Source organism: Micropterus dolomieu, linkage group LG21 (genome assembly GCF_021292245.1).
Source record: "Micropterus dolomieu isolate WLL.071019.BEF.003 ecotype Adirondacks linkage group LG21, ASM2129224v1, whole genome shotgun sequence".
Classification (NCBI taxonomy): domain Eukaryota; kingdom Metazoa; phylum Chordata; class Actinopteri; order Centrarchiformes; family Centrarchidae; genus Micropterus; species Micropterus dolomieu.
In genome coordinates this window covers 23857367-23875753 of record NC_060170.1, presented here as the reverse complement: position 1 = coordinate 23875753, position 18387 = coordinate 23857367, and the positions used below count along the sequence as shown (strand labels likewise).

The window sequence follows — 18387 nt, the reverse complement described above, 5'->3', positions numbered from 1 at the left end:
GTTGGTGTCATGTTGGAGTTTGACCGCAGGGTGGCGCTTCATCCGCACAGGCGAGCGTTGGTGCAACATTGAAAGTCTTCCCCAGGTGGTTTTAGGAAACAGCAGAGAGGCGGCTGGTGGCTGGTGGTCGTAATGTCGGGCAGAAAGCCCCGGTCTGTTGCAAACCCCCTGGAGTCTGCGATCACTTCACCGAGTGAGAAGATACTGAAAGAATGCCACAGTCTGTATGTCGACAGCGAGAACGGTAAATAATCAATAACGTGGATAAAGAGACAAGCAAGCTGTGTCCGGACCGTCAAACTGAAACAGGCATAGTTGAGCTGTTACGCAACTTAGTTTCTTAGTAGCACTAAGCCTGAAGTTTGTAGTGAATGTAAAACTTAAACGCTGCTGGTTTGATATGTAAAGCAGGTGGTGTTCTGCAGCAGCTGTCTGTCGGTGTCAAACACATGACATTGAACACTGGGGTGGCTCCTCTGCAGCTCCGCAGGGCAGCGCCTATATCTGACTGTAAACTATATTCTCTATAATAAACTGTTCTGCACAGCAGGTTTACGAGGGATAGTGCTGATAGAAATGTCTACACTTGTGTGTGCAGACTTTACACTTACAGCACTTAAAGAAGGAGCCTTACTATGTGCCCTTACTTGGTTACTACAGGATAATTAAGTCTGGTGTAACAGAAGAGACAGAAACAGGCCTGTATCTACTTCACTTCTATTCAGTGAATAGAGAGAGATTGCATCAATGTTAAACTGACAGAACAAGTCTGATTTTACTGGTTCATCATTTCCTGACAATTTCCCAATAAGTAACTTGGTACCACTTAAAGGATAAATAGGATTTTGTTTTGTATGGATTCATCTGCTGATAATTCTTTTGTTTAATCAGTTAGTCTATTAAATGTCATTGCAAAGGCCCAGAGAAGTGACATCTTTAAATGTCATGTTTTTACCAGCAGTCTAAAACTGTTTTAAATCATATATGACAAAGAAAAACAGCAAATTCTCTCATTGAAGAGGCTGGAACCAGAGCACATTTGGCATTTTCACTATCTTTGCTGACAGACTGCTGATCAGAATAGTTGGTCCATTATTTTTGTCATCATCTGTTGATCATTAATTGACTAATAGTTTCAGACATTTTTAGTTTGAAAGAAAAACTCATGTAAATGTTCAAACTTTGTTCCCCATAAATATTGAATTTTATGCTCACGTGACATTTTTGATTGTTCAGCTAACTTACTTTGTCCTGACTAGAAGACTCTCAAGGTTACACCAGCAATAAAGTGGAATCAATAAACTTGAAATGTACTATTGACCACTGTCTCCATTTTGCCAAATAACATCCCTCAAGGAAATCTCATTGAAAATTATTTTAAATCAATTGGTAAGGGGTGGTGATGGCGCAATGGGTAAGATGCCTGCCTTTAATGTGAGAGACCTGGGTTCAATCCCACACTGTGGCCCCATCAATCTCAACTGTGTCCCTGAGCAAGACACTTAACTCCTAGTTGTTTCAGAGGCGTGCGACCTCTGACGTAAAATAGCAATTGTAAGTCGCTTTGGATAAATTAATAAATGTAATGTAATTGTCATGAGGGAGATTAGACCTTTAGAAATGAGACTAAAGTGTAAAATCAGTTCTGTTTTTGTGTATATATATGTTTGTGTATATATATACATACATTCTGTATATATGTATGTATACATTTTGGACACCACAACTGAGACTGTGTAAACTTTGTTGGAACATTCAGATTTTCCTATTACTGGTTGTTTGCCATGCATCTGTTAACGATGCACATAGGTAGGCCTACTATTCAGTTGTTTTTACTCACATTTTAAAATGACTTTATTTCACAGTTGATTTTAAGCATTCGATTGGGATATTGCCACTTTAATTGCTGCATGTTTACTGTGTGTGTGTTTGTGTTATCAGGCCTGGTAAAGATAGCCAGCAGCCTTGGAGTCCGGCTCCTGCCTCCCAGAAAGAAGATCGTTGTGATGATAATGGGTAACCACTCTGCAGGAAAGAGCTCCTTCATTAACTGGTAAAACACCTTTATTGTTAATGGTACCAGTCAGCTGTGCCTGACAGTCACATGCTCTGCCCCATTTGTGAATGAGATTTTGACACAGAAATATCATCTTCACACATGACTTTTTAAAATGCGCTTTGTGGTTTGAATTACATTCTGCAGCTTTGCCACAGGAAATGTGGATTTGTGGGATTTACACAGTTGACAGGGAAAGACAAATAGGCCTAGTTTGTTTTGCATGAAAGTGTTTTACTTGCAGAACTTAGGAGGAAAGGATGTATGAATGTAATTTGATGTCTCCATAACCATTATGTATCGTGATATATTTAGAGATTGTAGATACCCATTTTAGATGAAATAGTGAAATGGCAATGTCTATTTTTGGCTAATACAACAAATTAAATACCTGACAAATCACATTACATCATCACATGAACACTAACATCCTGTAAATCCAGTATTTCCATCAAACAGCCTCATCAATTGCTAATTAATAGCAGCACTGCCCACAATGGCCTAATGTAACCAACCCAAGAAATATTAGGATATAAATATTAGGTTTTCGTTTATAACAAAGGAAAGAAGCAAATGTTCACTTTGACAGGCTTGAAGCAGCAAATTTAAACACTTAATAACCTTACTTACCACAATGTTGCCATTAATCTTCTGTCTTTTATCTGATTGATTAAGTGACTCATTGTTTTGGCTGTACTTTTGGTAAGAAATTGTTATAAATCGCACAACCCTTGTGTTGTGTTTGAGGGGTTGAAAAAGTCTTTACAGTTGAAATATTACCCTGAGATGCTTCAGGAATATGTTTTTAAAAGATAACCATTTGGAGTGTAGCTGTCAATCAGGCTAACGGTTACTGACCTCACATGTTTTTGAGTGGGGGGAGGGACCTATCCCAGGGCTGTAGGTGCTTTTTGCAAGTTGTTGTGTTAGGGAGAGAGTACACAGAAAATGAAATATTAGATAAGTTAGACTCATTTCATTGTCGTAGCTGCTGTTAAATTGATTTAATCAGTTGCTTGATTTTACTTGTTTTTGTATTGTAGCACTTTGTTGGTTGGGAAATAATTGGCATTCTCCCTTTCTCACATTTATCATTAATACTGATAACTGTTGGATTCAAGTGTTACGGTGGGTGTGGGTTGGTGAGGCAGGGTTGAGCAGGTTGGAGGACCCAAACGCAGGACACAGAGCGGAGCAGGTATAGTTCAGTGGTTTAATTAAACAAACCAAAGGGGAGCACACTTACATACTGAGTGGCTGAGTCCATAAAAAGCCATAATGAGAAACTAAACCAAAATCCAACACAGGTAATCCAAAACACCAAGAGCAGAAAATAGAAAGATGAAATATTTGACGAGATGGGCGCCACAACTGACAGGGAGTAACACCAACAATGACCGGACAAGGGCTGAACAGAAAGACCACACATATATACCAGGGATAACGAGCAGGGCGGGAGCAACACAGGTGACAGACGTGAGGCTAACGAGGAAGGCAGAGAGACAGCAGGAAAACAGAGAGGCAGGCAGGCAGAGACAACAGGGGGTAACAGAGAGAACACTTGCAGACATGGGTGAATAACCAAGAATACACAAGTACGAGCTAAACAGAACCAGTAAATGAACAAGGGAATACACAAGACAAAACAGGGAACACAAGACCAAGAGTAAACACAAAAGATATTAACTAATGTACAGGACTAGGAACTAACTGAACAAGACTACACAGAGAAACAGACTTAAACAGGAAAGACATGAACACAAAAACCACACTCCTAACATCAAGAAGATGATAGTATATAAGGATGTTTTATCTGTCTGTATGTTTTATATGGTTTCATTTTGTTTGACAGTATGTAGTTTATTGTCGAGACTCCTTATCGAATTTAATTTACTGAAGGATAGGATAGCCCCTTGTCATGCAGCATCCCATTTTCAAGGGGGACCTATAACATTTATTTAGATGTGATCACAGGCTCACATCCCACCTTCAACCAATTCTCTAACGTATTAAAAGGCCTTTTACACAGGCACCAGGTTAGTTTATTGGAATTAGAGTTGAAATAATTAAACAATCAATTTATTATTAATCTGGTATCCAACTGTTGCTAATTAATATTCTGTATATCAGAATATTAATTAGCAACAATTGGATACCAGATTAATTGTGGTTGTCATTTTTCAAGGAAAACGCACTTTTTCCAGTGAGGATTTGTGGCCTTTACTGGTTTATATGATTGTAAATTAAATAACTTTGGGTTTTGGACTGCTAGTCAGACAAAATAAGCGATATGAAGATATTGCTTTGTGCACTAAGGAATATTTTATATATATATATGCACTTATAAATGCAGCGTCAAAGATAACAATAGTTTCTAATTTATTTGATGCACATTGCTGTCATTTCAGGTATGTTGAAGAGCACATACAGAAAGCGGGCGTAGCCATTGAAACGCAGGGGTTCACTTTCGTCACAAGTGGTCGCAAAAGAGAATCACTGACGGTAAGAACATCAACATTTCCAGCACTGATACACAAGGACTTGGTATTCAGTGTGTATAAAAGCCCTTAAACAGAAGTACCTGTAAATTCTTGAAAAGAGAACCACGAAAACTACCTGTTACAACCAACTCTGAGTTGCGTGCTTCATTTGCTTTTATAATTTATATCCAGATGCTTGTTAACTAATATATTCAGAAGGTTCTTCTCAGATTTGTAGATGACAGATTTTTGAATTTTTAACAGTTACGGTAGCTGAAGCTGCAGCCAGTCATAAAGGTTGATGAAGCGATAGGTTCAATGTCAGCGTGTATGGAGGGTACTCCCTCAGTCACTGGTGATATCTCATTCTGTATGCTGCTCCAGTGAGGGGCTTTGTTGTATAGAGACACACACACACACACACACACACACACACACACACACACACACACACACACACACACACACACACACACAGCCATCTTTTCAGCATACAAACAGGCTTGGGAGACACCTGTCTCTCTGTCTTCTCTCATCCTTTTCCTCTGCCTCTCTGTTCATATCCGGCTATGGCAAAGGTGATCAAGATGAATAATAAATTTGCAGTGCAGGACTGCAGAGTGGAAGGATTATCTCCTATGTACAGGAAAAGCTTAAAGCGAGCGTATTGAGCTGCAGCACAGCAGCTGGTGTACGAGTGCGAAGTACAGAGAAGAGAGAGGACTCTGTTGTAGCAAACTGCAGATTAATATTTGCCTCTTCAGGTTATTTCTCATATTGTCTTTTTTACTCTTTCACAGGGGAATGCAACGCTGCATCTCTACCCTCACTTTCGACCACTCCTTGAGTTCAAAGGTAAGCCCTTTCTTCTTGCTTTAACATTAATAACTCATACTGAAAGGCGCAGTAAGTGAAATTATTTGCCATGGTTGTACTGAGAATGTAGTGATTGAAATGGCATGCCTCTATACTGTATTTATCCTTTATTGAAATCCATTTTTATGTTCCTAAATTAATCATTATGTGAAGATTTCAAAGTCTTTCTAATGTGCTGCTTCACATAACAGTAACATTTGTAAATATCTCACATAATAGAACAGTTTAGTACATGTTTTATGTATTCCTTGAGGGGATAGTCACCTAAATCTCGCGGCTTTGTGTCTCCTTGCCTTTGATTCTGACATTAGCAATATTTCCTCCTTCTGTGCACTGATAAGATCAGCACTGCAGTCCTAGTGCACAACACATGCTCATTAACTTTGACCGTAGTGCCTAAACATTCTCATTTGAGGATGAAAAACCTAAGAGGATAAAGTCTTCAAATGTACTGGAACCACAGGGAGACAAAGCATTAGGAGGAACAGGAGATGAATGTAATTATGGGCTGCACACAGAGATTGGCTTGGCTCCTTTGAGGTTTAAGATAGTGCTCTGCTGTGTGGCACATGAATAAACTGGTAAAGTTAATCTAAGTGAACGTTACAGACTCAAGTTCAAGTTCAGAAGTTGAGAGTTGTGCTTCTTTAGATAAAGCAAATTGAATTTAAAGCATCATTTCATCCATAGCATGGATGAAATCTGCGTGTTGGTCATGATGTGTAACCTGGAGTTATTTCGTTTCTGTTATCACAGGTATGGCTTGTGTTTTGTGATTTGAGGTCCAGTTTAGGTGCTTCAGCTTGATGACTCAACACTGAGTCATAGGCTTTGACGTATCAAGTCTTCTTGATAAATCAGACCAGACTCCTGTTCCCCTCCCATCACATTTGGGCCGTTTGTTTAACTCATGGAAGAAAGAGATGTAATTAGCTGCAAATTGTTTTTTAAGACAGTTGGTCTCTCTCTATCTCTCGCTCTGCGTGGGCAGTGGTCTGAAGCTTCTGGATGTTGAGGTGGCTGTGCAGAAAGTCTGGGTGTGCCTGCTGTCTGAGTGGGAGCATCAGCGTGGAGGGGGGGTGGGGAGTAATGTATGTGTGTGCGTTGACAGTGAGCGTGTAGAGAGTGAGGGTTCACTGGGTGCGGACCAGAGTGCTCACGGTACGGCGTGTGAGTCACACGCCCCATCGACAGCAGTGCAGTGGAGTCAGGAGGAGCTGCTGAGAAATGTCACAGCCATTAGAGACGGCACAGCCCGGACTCCAGCAGCAACAGCTCCACTCCGTAGGCCCGCAGAGCCTCGCAACACCAACGGTCTGCTGCTGGAATACAAGCAGGCTTTTTTATTTCAACTTCATCGCTGCCTCTGGAAATGCACCTTATCAGGCATTTGTTTACCTGTCACAGCAGCAGAGGATGACTCATCAGAAAAGCGCCAAATATCCTTATGTGGGAGTACCAGCCGATTATACAGTTTGGTCTCCTTTGGGGTATTGTTGGAGATACTTCTTAATGTTGTTTTAGACTTACATAAAGTATGTTTAACTCTGTCTATTTGTCTTTATCCTATCAACCTGTTGTCAGGGGTTTAGACTACATGACTGTTTTTGTCATAGGTCAGTGTTATGCAACAAAGATTTTTGGCTGTGTTATTTACTTGTTTTCTTTAGATATATTTGCACTGCGTCTGGTTTGACCTTTTGTAGTCTTGGCTGATGCAGCATTTTTGCAGCCTTTGCCCTTTTCGCCGTGCTCAGGATCTCCAGTGTAGCCTTCTCAGTTACATTCACTCGAGGAACTAAGCGCCCAAGTATCACTCTCGTTTGCTTTTTACCTTTCAGGAGACTCAAGAGTACTATCTTCAACTACAGTGGACGAACATGTCTGTATCGAGGCTGTCTGATTTATCTTAAAATGGACTTGCTTGACTGCTATTTTTTGTCTTTTTAGAAATGTAAAGCATGCATGCATATGTTCTGAACAATCCTGACTAAGCAGCCTTATAAAGATCTAATGTGAAGATATATATATATATATATCTGTGTGTGTATGTGTAAAAGCAACAGTCATGTCATCCTGCCACCTTTTGCATTGAAGGGATGCTATTGCAGGACTGTGGGAATACAGTTCTAAGACACGTGATAGGAGGCAGATGCATTGATATTGTGGCCATGCTGATGTAAGAGAAACATAAAGGAATGCTAATGTGCAACAGCAGCAGTGGCCCCGCTCGCTGCAGCACAAGGATGTGATTTGTGCTGGCGGTCCACACCTGCCGCTTCCTATGAAACAGCCTCAGTGTCATCCCAGGCCTGTATGTCTGTAGAGGGAGGATGGGGTGGTGGGTGTGGGTGGGGTTTATTTTGTCAATAGTGGGGGTATGTCTAAATAGTGATTCTGTTCTGGTGCTCAGAGTCTGGGGGGGGGGGGGGGGGGGGGGGGGGGGGGGGGGGGTCCGGGGGGTGACTCAGGACTCATGAGTGGTGGTTGTGGTGGAGTATCGTAACCTCACAGTGCGTTGCCTCACAGTCGTTCTTCACTGGCTAGCTTTATGTCCCACGCCCCATGCTAAAGCTGCCAGTTGAAGAGCTGTTGTGTGTAACCATGACAACAGACTGCTCCACAGAGGGAACGTTGAGAAAAACTGAGGCCCAAACAAGTGTTTTCATGTGTTAGCGCATGTTTGAGTTACACCAGAATTTATAGATGCTTTTCCTCAGAGTTGTGTTGTGTTAATGCGTGTATACAGCTAACGTACATATCTTTTATACAGATAATTCTGTGCATTTTTGCAATTCATTACAAAAGCACACCTCTTGCAAATTGCAAAAGAAGTTGACAGTGTTCTTGGTCTTTAATGTCAATGGCCTCCCTCAGGTTTCCAAGTATTGACCGCACTGCGGCTTCCAGTGGCACATAATTGTACAGTCATTGGAGGTTACACCCTCCTGCTGCGACTCAACTTTTTATTTATCATCTTTGTTACTAAAGCGCGGCAGGGTGGTGTAGTGTGGCAAGAAGGTTCCGGCTTCCTCCCACAGTCCAAAGACATACATGTTAATAGCTTAACCGGTGACTCTAAATTTCCCATAGGTGTGAATGTGAGCGTGAATGGTTATGTGTCAGCCATGTAATGAACTAACAACCTGTCCAGGGTGTACTCCGCCTCTCGTTCAGTTGGGATCGGCTTCAGCCCCACGTGGCCCTGTAAAGCATAAGCTGTCATAGAGAAGGATTGTTACTGTGAATTTATCCTGAAGGAGGCACCTGTACACACACAGCGTTTGTATATTTCAGGTGTTATGGACTATCTGTCTGCTGAGATCTCCACCTCCAAGCAAAAGAAGTTCAGTCTGGTGACCTTTGTGGACACACCAGGTTTGGTTGACGGGGACATGGTCTACCCTTTTAATGTCAACAGCGCCATCACCTGGTTGGGTATGTCTTTGCAGCTGTACGTTTTACTATCTACTCTAAACTTTACTCTACTCTATTGTGTTTCTCAAATGGATGTTTGTTTGTTTGTTTGGTGCAGGAGAACAGGCCGATCTGATATTTGTGTTCTTCGACCCGATGGGCCAGGCACTCTGCAAACGGACGCTCAATATTGTGGAGAAGCTCAGTGAGAAATGTGGAGACAAGCTGATGTTCTACCTCAGCAAGGCAGATGAAGCCGGGAAGGAAACGGACAGACAGGTAAGTTCATTTAATATGTAGGTTGTTTTTTTTAAAAGTTTGATTGATTTCGACTTATATTTGTTTTTTCTGCAGAGGGTGATGATGCAGATAGTCCAGGAACTTTGTCGCCGTCCAGGACTCAACAAATGTGGTTTTGAGATGCCTACAATATACATCCCCAATCCACAGAAGGTTAGACTGTTTGCTTGCTGTAACCGTGATGTACAGCATATTAAATGATATTTTAGTCAAAATCTGCTTGCTTTTGGTTTTAATCTTCAATTTTACAAACTGAAAACAACAATAACCATCTGATTCTTGCCCTAAATCCTGCAGTCCGGATCTAAAGCTCTTTGCTATCCTTGGGGTTGAGCAGCCATTGATTATCCTTGAATGTAAATTCTCCACTCCAGGTTTGCTGTAGGCTCTTGATGGCGGGAACAGGATGATTCATTTTGCAATATGATGACTGAGAGAGTTCTCCACTCTTGGGGTGGTGGGGGGGGGGGGGGGGGGGGGGGGGGGGGGGGGTTGCAGGGTTGTAAACCATGGCCTTTGATCAGCCACCTTTGACAATGGCAGCCCCAGTCCTGAGTTATTGCTACACCATCTTCTGATCTACAACCACAAAGCTCCACTCCGCATGGTAGATTTGTGCATCCCTCCCGACCTCCAATTTATTTTCGCTGAGCAAGTGCAGCTTCACTTCCTGCTAAATGCGCATAGCTGTCGGTCAAAACACCCTCAGGATTTGTTGTGGACGTTTCCAGACCTTCCCTCTTTTGAGATGCACAGCTGTTTGTACAGTATTTCCATAACACATGCACTTATGAGCCTTTGTCTTGTGTAGCCGAGCCGGTGTGTGAACCAGATCGATGGGGTGTGCCAGACCATCGAAAAGACCATCAACCAAGCCGTTCAGAAGACTTTGGATCAGCTGGAGAAAGACTGTGACCTTATTTGTTCCACCATCAGCAGCAGACTAGAGCAGGACAGGTTAGACCTCTCAACCTAATGCAGAGCATGTGTTACTGTGCTCAGATTATTGCTAAATCTAATCTACCCTTGATGCAAAATGACAACTGGAATCTTTGAGCAAATAAACCATATCACGTCTATATGGAGGAGATAAGAGCCACCAGATATTACCTGCTGCAGAAAATGTGATATTAAAATCAGATTTCCTCTGTGTGCACGCAGGGCTGATGTGACTCACAACAAAAGCCTCCGTCTTCACTCATTCTTGTGTGGGGCTCTGGGTATTGTCCTTCCTACCCTCTTCATCCTCAGTTTCATCTTGAACACCTTCTCCAAAGAGCAGCTGGATGAGCTGTTGGGGGAAGGGCCGGCTCGGACCGTCTCCATCTTCACAGTTAGTCCTGAGTGTCGAGCAGGGAATATTTGTACAAATAATATTTCAGTTACATATGATTTCATTCCATATTTTGCACTTTCTCATTTTTCTTGGTTCTCTGAGTGTCTGTACAATGTGTGCCTAACAGGGAATAGTGATGTATTTATGGGAGTGGATACCAGAAGATGGACAAGTTGTGTTTGTGATCATTTTTGGAGCTTTTTGCTACCTCCTACTGTTCCTAGCAAAGTATTTTGCAGGGTAAGTGTTACAAATATACAAAAAAAACACAGAGTTGAAAAACTGTTTAATCAATTAGTCGATCAACAGAGAATTATTTTCCAACTATTTTGATAACTGAGTGAAGCTTTTCTGTGTTAATCAAAAACAAGAGAAAACATTTAAATATGTAATTTGGGGATTTAGTAAGTTCTGATGGACATTGTTCACAATTTTAGGATTTTTTTGTAGAACAACTGGCAGATTAAGTGATAATGAAAACATATTTATACAATATTATATGCAATATTTTCAATTGCACACACACATGTACAGTACATGCCAATTACTTAACATAAATAACCCCAACCCTCAGAGAAATGTCTCAATGAAGTAGAGCTTTTTCTGTTGCGTGTTTTACATCAGACATATACACACTCTCTCAGACACACACAGAGGAAGTGAGTATTGAAATTCTTGGTGACTATGATGTTCTTCATTCTCAGCCGAGGGAATAAGACTCTGACGAAGAAGGAGAAGAGGGCGATGACAGAGTACAGTGATTATATCCAGGATATCGTCAAAACTAAAAAGGTTAGATTTCTATTTTTTGCCATTATGCCCTGTCTACTACTAAAGTTAAAGCTGCAGTAATACTATGCGTAATTAGTGTGTCTAATGCAGAAGGTGTCCTTAGTAGTGACAAACCTGATGCTACACTTTGTTTTGGATTTATGACCCACTACTTTACTGCTAACTGCTAACACCTTGCCACAACAACTTTATAAGGTGCCAATATGTCAGTTGAGATAAATTTTTAAAATATTTAAATAGGGTTACGCTGGATTACATGCTGCACTGTTTCCTGTGAATCCCTCATGCATAGGAAGGCGAATTGAATTCAGCACAGGAATGGCAGACTCATTAGCAATTAAAACTTCTGTATAGGGAAGTCATTACATAATGTAAATACATTTAATGGCTATAGATTTTTTTTTTTTTTTTTTTTACCAGGCTTTGATTTCATGAAAATCTAAAGAAAATGCAGGTTTAAATTAACATTTTCATTTGTCATATTTAAAACGTCAGAATTGTGAATCTCACACAGTTCATTTTTACGCCACAGGGGAAATTGTACGAGTGGTACCTCCAGCAGTGTGCAGCAGAGTATGACTTCTGAGCCGCGGTCAGCTGAAGACAGTTTACACACGTTTGGTGGCATATCATCATCCACCAAACAATCAGGTTTTTCCTGTTCTCAGCTGGACAGGTGTAACCTCTGATGCAGCAGCAATCACTGCCAATGTTTATCATCTCAAGATTAAAAATGTAAAAAAGTGCCATTATTGGTCAATACAGGAGAAGCTGTGATTGTAGTCATTTGATGAAAACAAATTTCATAATGTGAATAGATTTTTTTCAATTTTTGTAGTACATGTGTCAATGCTAGGAAGAAGTGCAAATTTCTTAAATTCTTCATGTGTAACTTGCAGCTCCTTTTTGCCACCAGAGATGTTTTTACTCTTGTCATTATTGTCATTTAGCCATGGTCCACTAATCTCTACACCATCCTGAATCCTTTCAGGATTTCTGTGTAAGATACCACAGTGTTCTACACTTTTGTTTGCAATCTGACCGTTACCCATATTGCAATAACAGCTCCAAGCTTTCTCCTGCCTCCAAAGACTCTCTTTCCTCCTATTAGACATTTGTTTTGTTGTGTGATTTGTTCAGCCATCAGATGTGTCCATTGATAAATCATTGTCATGTGATAGTATTTACATAAACCACAGTGAAGACATGTGATTTAACAGTATAGTAAAAATGGTGCACTGTGAAGTCTGTCACGGCACTGATGTGTACCTGCTAGTTGTTCATGAGCTCTTGTTGTCTACAGATCCATGTAACTTGAATCTAGTTCTACTATAACGCCATGTAATGCCTTCACTTTGTAGATATATTTATTAGTCTTTAAGGTGCTTTTTACCAAATAATGTAGAAAAACCTCTGTGGGCTGTTTGCAATATCATTGTGAACACTGTCAGTTTGTATTGTGTGTGTGTGTGTGTGTGTGTTAGATACCTCCCAGGTATCCTCCTCAGTGGGGAAAATCTTGATACCTTTATTATTTCATTTATAAATTGTGTATGACTTGTGAAGAAATGTTTTTTTTTTTTTTTGTAATCCCGACTCAAAGAATGAAACATAAAGCTGCAAACTATGCTCTGTCACTTACTCGAAAATTATTAAACATTTTCTATTGACTTTCACTCTACTGACTATTTACTCTTCTCTTAAAGTCAGAAATGTACACATAAACAACAGGTGGAGTAACATGAAAATGACACGCTGGGTAAAGCAGTGAGGGGTTATTGTTGGAAGACTTTTATTTTAAAGTTTAGTTATAAAAATGCTGTTCCAGGCTTCTCTGTAGGAAGAACGATGCTTTTTGAAATGCTGTGTGGACTTGTGTGTCGGGGCTAAAGTATTTTTGGCATCATCAGCACACTGGGATGTAATATACCCATTATAAGTGGTTCTGAATGAAAATGAAAGAACCGGTGAAATAACAATAACCGTAGGGAAATATTAAAGCAACAAATTCATATCTGCTTGCAAAAGTACCTGTAACCCCAGAAAGCCCAGTAATCCTAGGCCACAAACCTCAGTTCCCTGAGTTAGTAACAAAGAATATCCCATTGGAGGTGACAACTATCAAAATAACCTTAAGCTACTATGGGATTTGTCTAAAAGGGGTGAAATATATTTATTAGAAAATACATTAATCAAAGTCTGATTAAAATTTAATTTGTGCAATCTACTAGCAAGGCAACCAATACAAAGAGGTATGTTGTAATCCTAGAAATTGTAATTTATTACAAATTAAAGCTGCGTGCGTGTGTGTGTGTCAAGTGAGTTGGTTAAAAGCTGCATTCAGGGTTCTGCTGCAAGTGATTATGCAGTTTGTTTTTAGCAGATTTAAGCTCTGTTTACGGATGCGTCTACATTGAAAACTCTGTTTAGGGGGTTATTTTTCTGAATTCATGACACCATGCAGATCTAAAGCCTGTATGCGAGCATACAACCAAATCTGTTATTTAAAACTTAGAAAAATTCAGTTCAAATTGTATGTTCTTATTTTGTTACAGTGCATTCAGGATTATAGCTATATACAATGTTATTTGTACAAAAAATATGCCCATGCCCATCCCAGGCTTCTTATAAACAAAGTGTACAGGTAGATACGACTTGCAGAGGCTGAATCCAATCCTTTGTTGTGAAACATGACAACATTGTCATAAAAGACCTGACTACACAGTGATTCAGTGTGTTCAGACTGTCCGTTTTTCACGTTAAAGTGTCTCTCAGGAACAAAAGCAGGTTTCCTCAAGGAAGTGCGTCTCCAACAGTCCTGCCTCCTGTGTGTGTGTGTGTGTGTGTGTGTGTGTGTGTGTGTGTGTGTGTGTGTGTCCAGACTGGGATAGCTGCTCAGTGTCTCAGCACCATAAGTATCCATGTTGAGGTGGTCTTTGGGTCTGTCCCTGTGACCTTCAGATGTGAAGTCATTGAGAGCCTTTGTCAATCAACCAAGAAATGTCTCCAGTCCTGCAAACCCCACCACCCCAAAAAAAAAAACAGCCGTAAGACAAATATACATGTTTATCAGGTCAACTGCTGACAACGCACAAGGTCAATAAGAGAAAATAGAAAAAGCTCAAATTTGTTCGTACTTGCCAAGCCGTGCTAACATCCTTTTGCATTATTAGAAATGAAAGACATGAGAGACGTGAGGAACACTACAGTCATATCAGACCAAAACAGACAGAAATGCACACAATAACAACAAGTAACACAAGTACAGAAACATGACAGTGTGGAAACACTTTATGTTATAGCTCCCATAGTTTGCCAACAACAACAACAACAACAATATTAATTAAAAAGTAATTTGATCCTTATTATAGGGGAGATTATTTAATTAAAATTAAAAGTCTGTCTTTTTGTCAGTATACAGCGAGTCAGCTGGGCATACTTTATTTTAATCCTCCCACTTAAGCATTTATTAGCATCAGTATATAAACAATTAATATATTGTTTTAACACACTAAAACATACTATAATGTAGCTGTAAGCAAATAAAAGGATTTTTTATTTTGTGTTGTTTGTTTATCATGATGTTTATTAATGTATTGGTCAACAACTTTAACTACTCCTGTGCAGCACTTGTGACTGGTGTACTGTATACTATGTATATAATATGATATTTAATAATACATAATATGAAATTATTGTAATAATATAAAAACATCAAATGTAACATAATATTTTATATGGACATGAAAGTCTAAATGTGCATTTCTTGTATTTATTATTAATCTTTTTTTATTTATTATGTTCTATAATAAAGTATTTATCTATGTATACATACTTTTTCTACCCTCTCCATGAGGGTACAACAGAATCTAGTAAGTGGATCTTCAGTTAAGAACTATCCCGATAATTATTACTATTTCTGAAGTCAAGAATGATCCTTTAAAAATTGTTTTAAATATCTGCTTATGACAGCATTATTGGTGTTATAAACAATTAATTGAGTGTTTATATGCGCTTGTAAATACTTACTGAAAGTAAAGTGTTACCAGCAATTCCTTTAGAAATTAATAACTGATATAAACCCTACAGAACTATGTTTCTATGCAATATCTTGTTTTTTTCTTAAGACAAATAAACGCGGGTACTTCAAATACCGCATCAGAACTTTCTCTATTTGTCTACTATTTTCCCTATAATTAGTACTAAATTACATTGTTCTTTTTCAGGGGACATCCACAGAAATAACCAAAATAACACCTGGTGGTATTTTTCTGTAACAGTTTCAGTAAGCCAACTAGTTTGGCTTGTATAATACTTTCCATGTGATTAAAGTCACAAGCTCTATAACTTGACGTGTTTTCTGTCACAGTGATAACGTTTGTCATGTTTTTCTTTACAGTAATACCTGAGAAACCTAAAGAACATAACAAGTATTGTAACCGTGACCAAGATTTAAGCCTTTAAAGCAGACTTACTCCACATCTCGTTTCTTAATCGTCTTTCCGGATCCTAAGACCTCTGCCACTCGGGACACAATGGGGTCATAGTTCATGCTGGCAACAGCAACCACCTCCTCGCTCCTATAGATGGACCAAGGGAAGAAACATTGAGAGACTATCGTTAAACTAGACGAGGAGGCACAGTTTGAGACTATAAGTTTAAACCAAATATGCATCTACTTTATATTTTCCAGTTTATTTAAGACTGTTGTGAAAAATGAATGACAAATCAACACAAAATCAAACTTGCCTGGTGTAAAACGCCACAAATCTCAGTTCATCCAGATCTCCTTGTATAATGACATCATCAAATCCATCACCATAACCTTCACAAATAAACAATTATTTACATACATATGTATATTTGTCAAAAAATGTAAAATCCAAGCTCAATGCTAAGTCTTAGGTCTTTATTTTTAATTTCACAGCTAGATGGCAGTGTAGTAACCTCGCTTGACAACCTCTGATCTCTGTCTGCCTCACAACGCTGATAAATGATAAAAGCAAATCTCAGTTTAAACACTAAGGGTACCTACCTGCGTAGCGTATGGTCTTTCCAAACATGGCTGACCAGAAGTAAGGCACAGTTTTGATCTCAGTGGCTCTGCCCATCATGCTGAGAGCTGCCACCCTTCCTGTCAGTCAAAAAATAACATGCTTGTAAATTATCATCACAGCCTTAGTCAATTTGCAGTATCTAAGGATAAAACTGTTACACACTCACCATGTACATGAGCCATTTGCCAATGAGGGATGTTCACCTTCTTGTTGTTGCGTGACGGGAAAGGAAATATAACCACATCTCCTCCAGCAAAGACACCATCAGCATTTGTCTGCATCATCTGGGAGAAAGTTTAGAGGAGTAAATGAATGAAATGGGTCAAAACACTTTCACTCAGGCTTCAGGCTTTTGCAAAATACCTTGTTGACAGTGATGAAGCCCTTGGAGTCCATGTGGATGCCGCTCTGTTTCAGGAAGCCTGTTGCAGGAATACTTCCTGCAGGAGAGGAGACACAGGTTAAATATGGATCTAAACATTTTAAAAGTCTTCAAAAAAAGCATCTTCTGCTGTGATTCCACTGCAGATAATGAACAAATGTGCATTTTATATCGTCTTTGACATCACCTGCTCCGATCACACACACATCTGCCCGCAGGACCTTTCCACTCTTCAGTACCACCTCTTTCAGCTGTGAAACATGGAAAACAAAATGTCCAGGCCATGTACATTAACAGCTTTCACACAAAATGGAGATCACTCATAAAGCACCTGAGCCTCTTACTCTAAATTATGGGGTCATACATACATACAGTTAAGCACACAAAAGTCAATTCATATACAAGATTTCAGTCATTTTTGGCTTTGCTTTTCTACGTTGGAAAACAGTGGCGTCCCCCGGATTTTGCTTACTACATTTAGCCTCCACCATTTTCTTTGAGTGTCCTGATTCTGCCCTCAAAAATTAAAACAATGGAACAAAAAAGTAGTGTCTGTGGCATGTAAACTACTTTCTGCTATCAATCCCACAATGAAATGCATCACATTTTATAGATGTGAGTCTGTTTGCTTCTGTTGCCAGCACTGTCAATCATATCAGATAAAATCACACCCACACACTCCTGATGAAGCAGACTATTAAACTCTTAATAAGATAAAATAAATAACACATTTGGGAAGTTTCTTTTCTAAAGGTAGGTTTATTTGCTCATTTAGTGATTGAATGTTTTAAGAGAAATACTTTGAAAACTAATTTCGGGGGCTTTAAAGTTGACACACTCCTTTACACAGATTACATTTACTATACTTATGTTCCTTATCTGACTCATCTTCATCACGGATTAAACAAGAGAGGATAGTGCTGCTGAGCATCATGTCATGCAGTTTCTCTCACTTTCTGAATACCTGTCCATGATGGCCAATCATCTCTGACACCTCATTCAGCATGTAGAACTTCACCCTGTTTACCTCAAACAGCTGCAAAGACAAAACAAGCCACAGACACGGTGACCATGTGACAACATTTGCATGTGTCTGTTTTGCTAATGCGAAGGTTTACGCTCTCTCTTGTGGTTACTGGGATATTGGCTAGAAAGATGTGATTTGCATTTTAACTAGTAGGACTTCCCATAGAGAGCAAGGATGATAGTATTCTACGTGTGCTTCATGTTCTGAAAAGCTTGATTTCCCAGGAACGTGTCCCTACCTTCATTATGGCTTTCCCTACTTTCTCCCCGAGAGCTTTTTTAAAGGGGACTGTCTCGATCCCGATGACAGAGACCGAGTGGGCCTTGTCAGTTAGAGCTGCAGCCACCTCCATACCTGCCAACCCAACAAATAAACATCATGCAGTTAATATTTGTTAACATAATAAATATAATAAAGTAAAAACCTGAATAAATGAGTGGAGAAACATAACAGATGCAGATACTTCCATACAGGGTATATGAATTATATGTTTTCACAGTCACCAGGGCTCGTTTTTATCAAACAGCTGAAAGTGGACATTTGAACTTCAGTCAAATTTAAAAGTACAAACTTGTGCAAACTTAGTAATAAAATGTCTTATTACTTAAAATAAATCTTTACATGTAAGCGAGTTCCAGAGGTATCTTAAGTTGTCTTCCCTGTT

At 39.5% G+C, this 18387-nt stretch overlaps 2 protein-coding genes across 2 annotated transcripts in view; one reads left to right on the top strand and one right to left on the bottom strand.

Moving 5' to 3' along the window:
- Window positions 1–6: 6 nt before the first annotated feature.
- On the top strand, window positions 7–12927 carry si:dkey-98f17.5 (uncharacterized protein LOC569123 homolog). Its single transcript, XM_046036024.1, has 12 exons — window positions 7–244; window positions 1942–2053; window positions 4465–4558; window positions 5337–5391; window positions 8710–8850; window positions 8948–9108; window positions 9184–9282; window positions 9941–10086; window positions 10291–10462; window positions 10593–10705; window positions 11170–11257; window positions 11790–12927. Exons 1-12 carry the CDS (start codon window positions 133–135, stop codon window positions 11841–11843), a joined length of 1347 nt encoding a protein of 448 aa, XP_045891980.1. The 5' UTR covers window positions 7–132; the 3' UTR covers window positions 11844–12927.
- Window positions 12928–13046: 119 nt separating this feature from the next.
- LOC123959897 (apoptosis-inducing factor 3) overlaps window positions 13047–18387 on the bottom strand; it is a 21907-nt gene continuing 16566 nt past the window's right edge. Inside the window, exons 20-29 of the mRNA XM_046034227.1 lie at window positions 18345–18382; window positions 17962–18077; window positions 17661–17732; window positions 16884–16947; window positions 16678–16754; window positions 16481–16598; window positions 16293–16391; window positions 16007–16082; window positions 15733–15837; window positions 13047–14269 (exon numbers count right to left, since the gene is read on the bottom strand). Of these exons, the coding sequence (XP_045890183.1) occupies window positions 14227–14269; window positions 15733–15837; window positions 16007–16082; window positions 16293–16391; window positions 16481–16598; window positions 16678–16754; window positions 16884–16947; window positions 17661–17732; window positions 17962–18077; window positions 18345–18382 (808 nt within the window). The 3' untranslated portion in view covers window positions 13047–14226. The remainder of the gene's footprint in view (window positions 14270–15732; window positions 15838–16006; window positions 16083–16292; window positions 16392–16480; window positions 16599–16677; window positions 16755–16883; window positions 16948–17660; window positions 17733–17961; window positions 18078–18344; window positions 18383–18387) is intronic.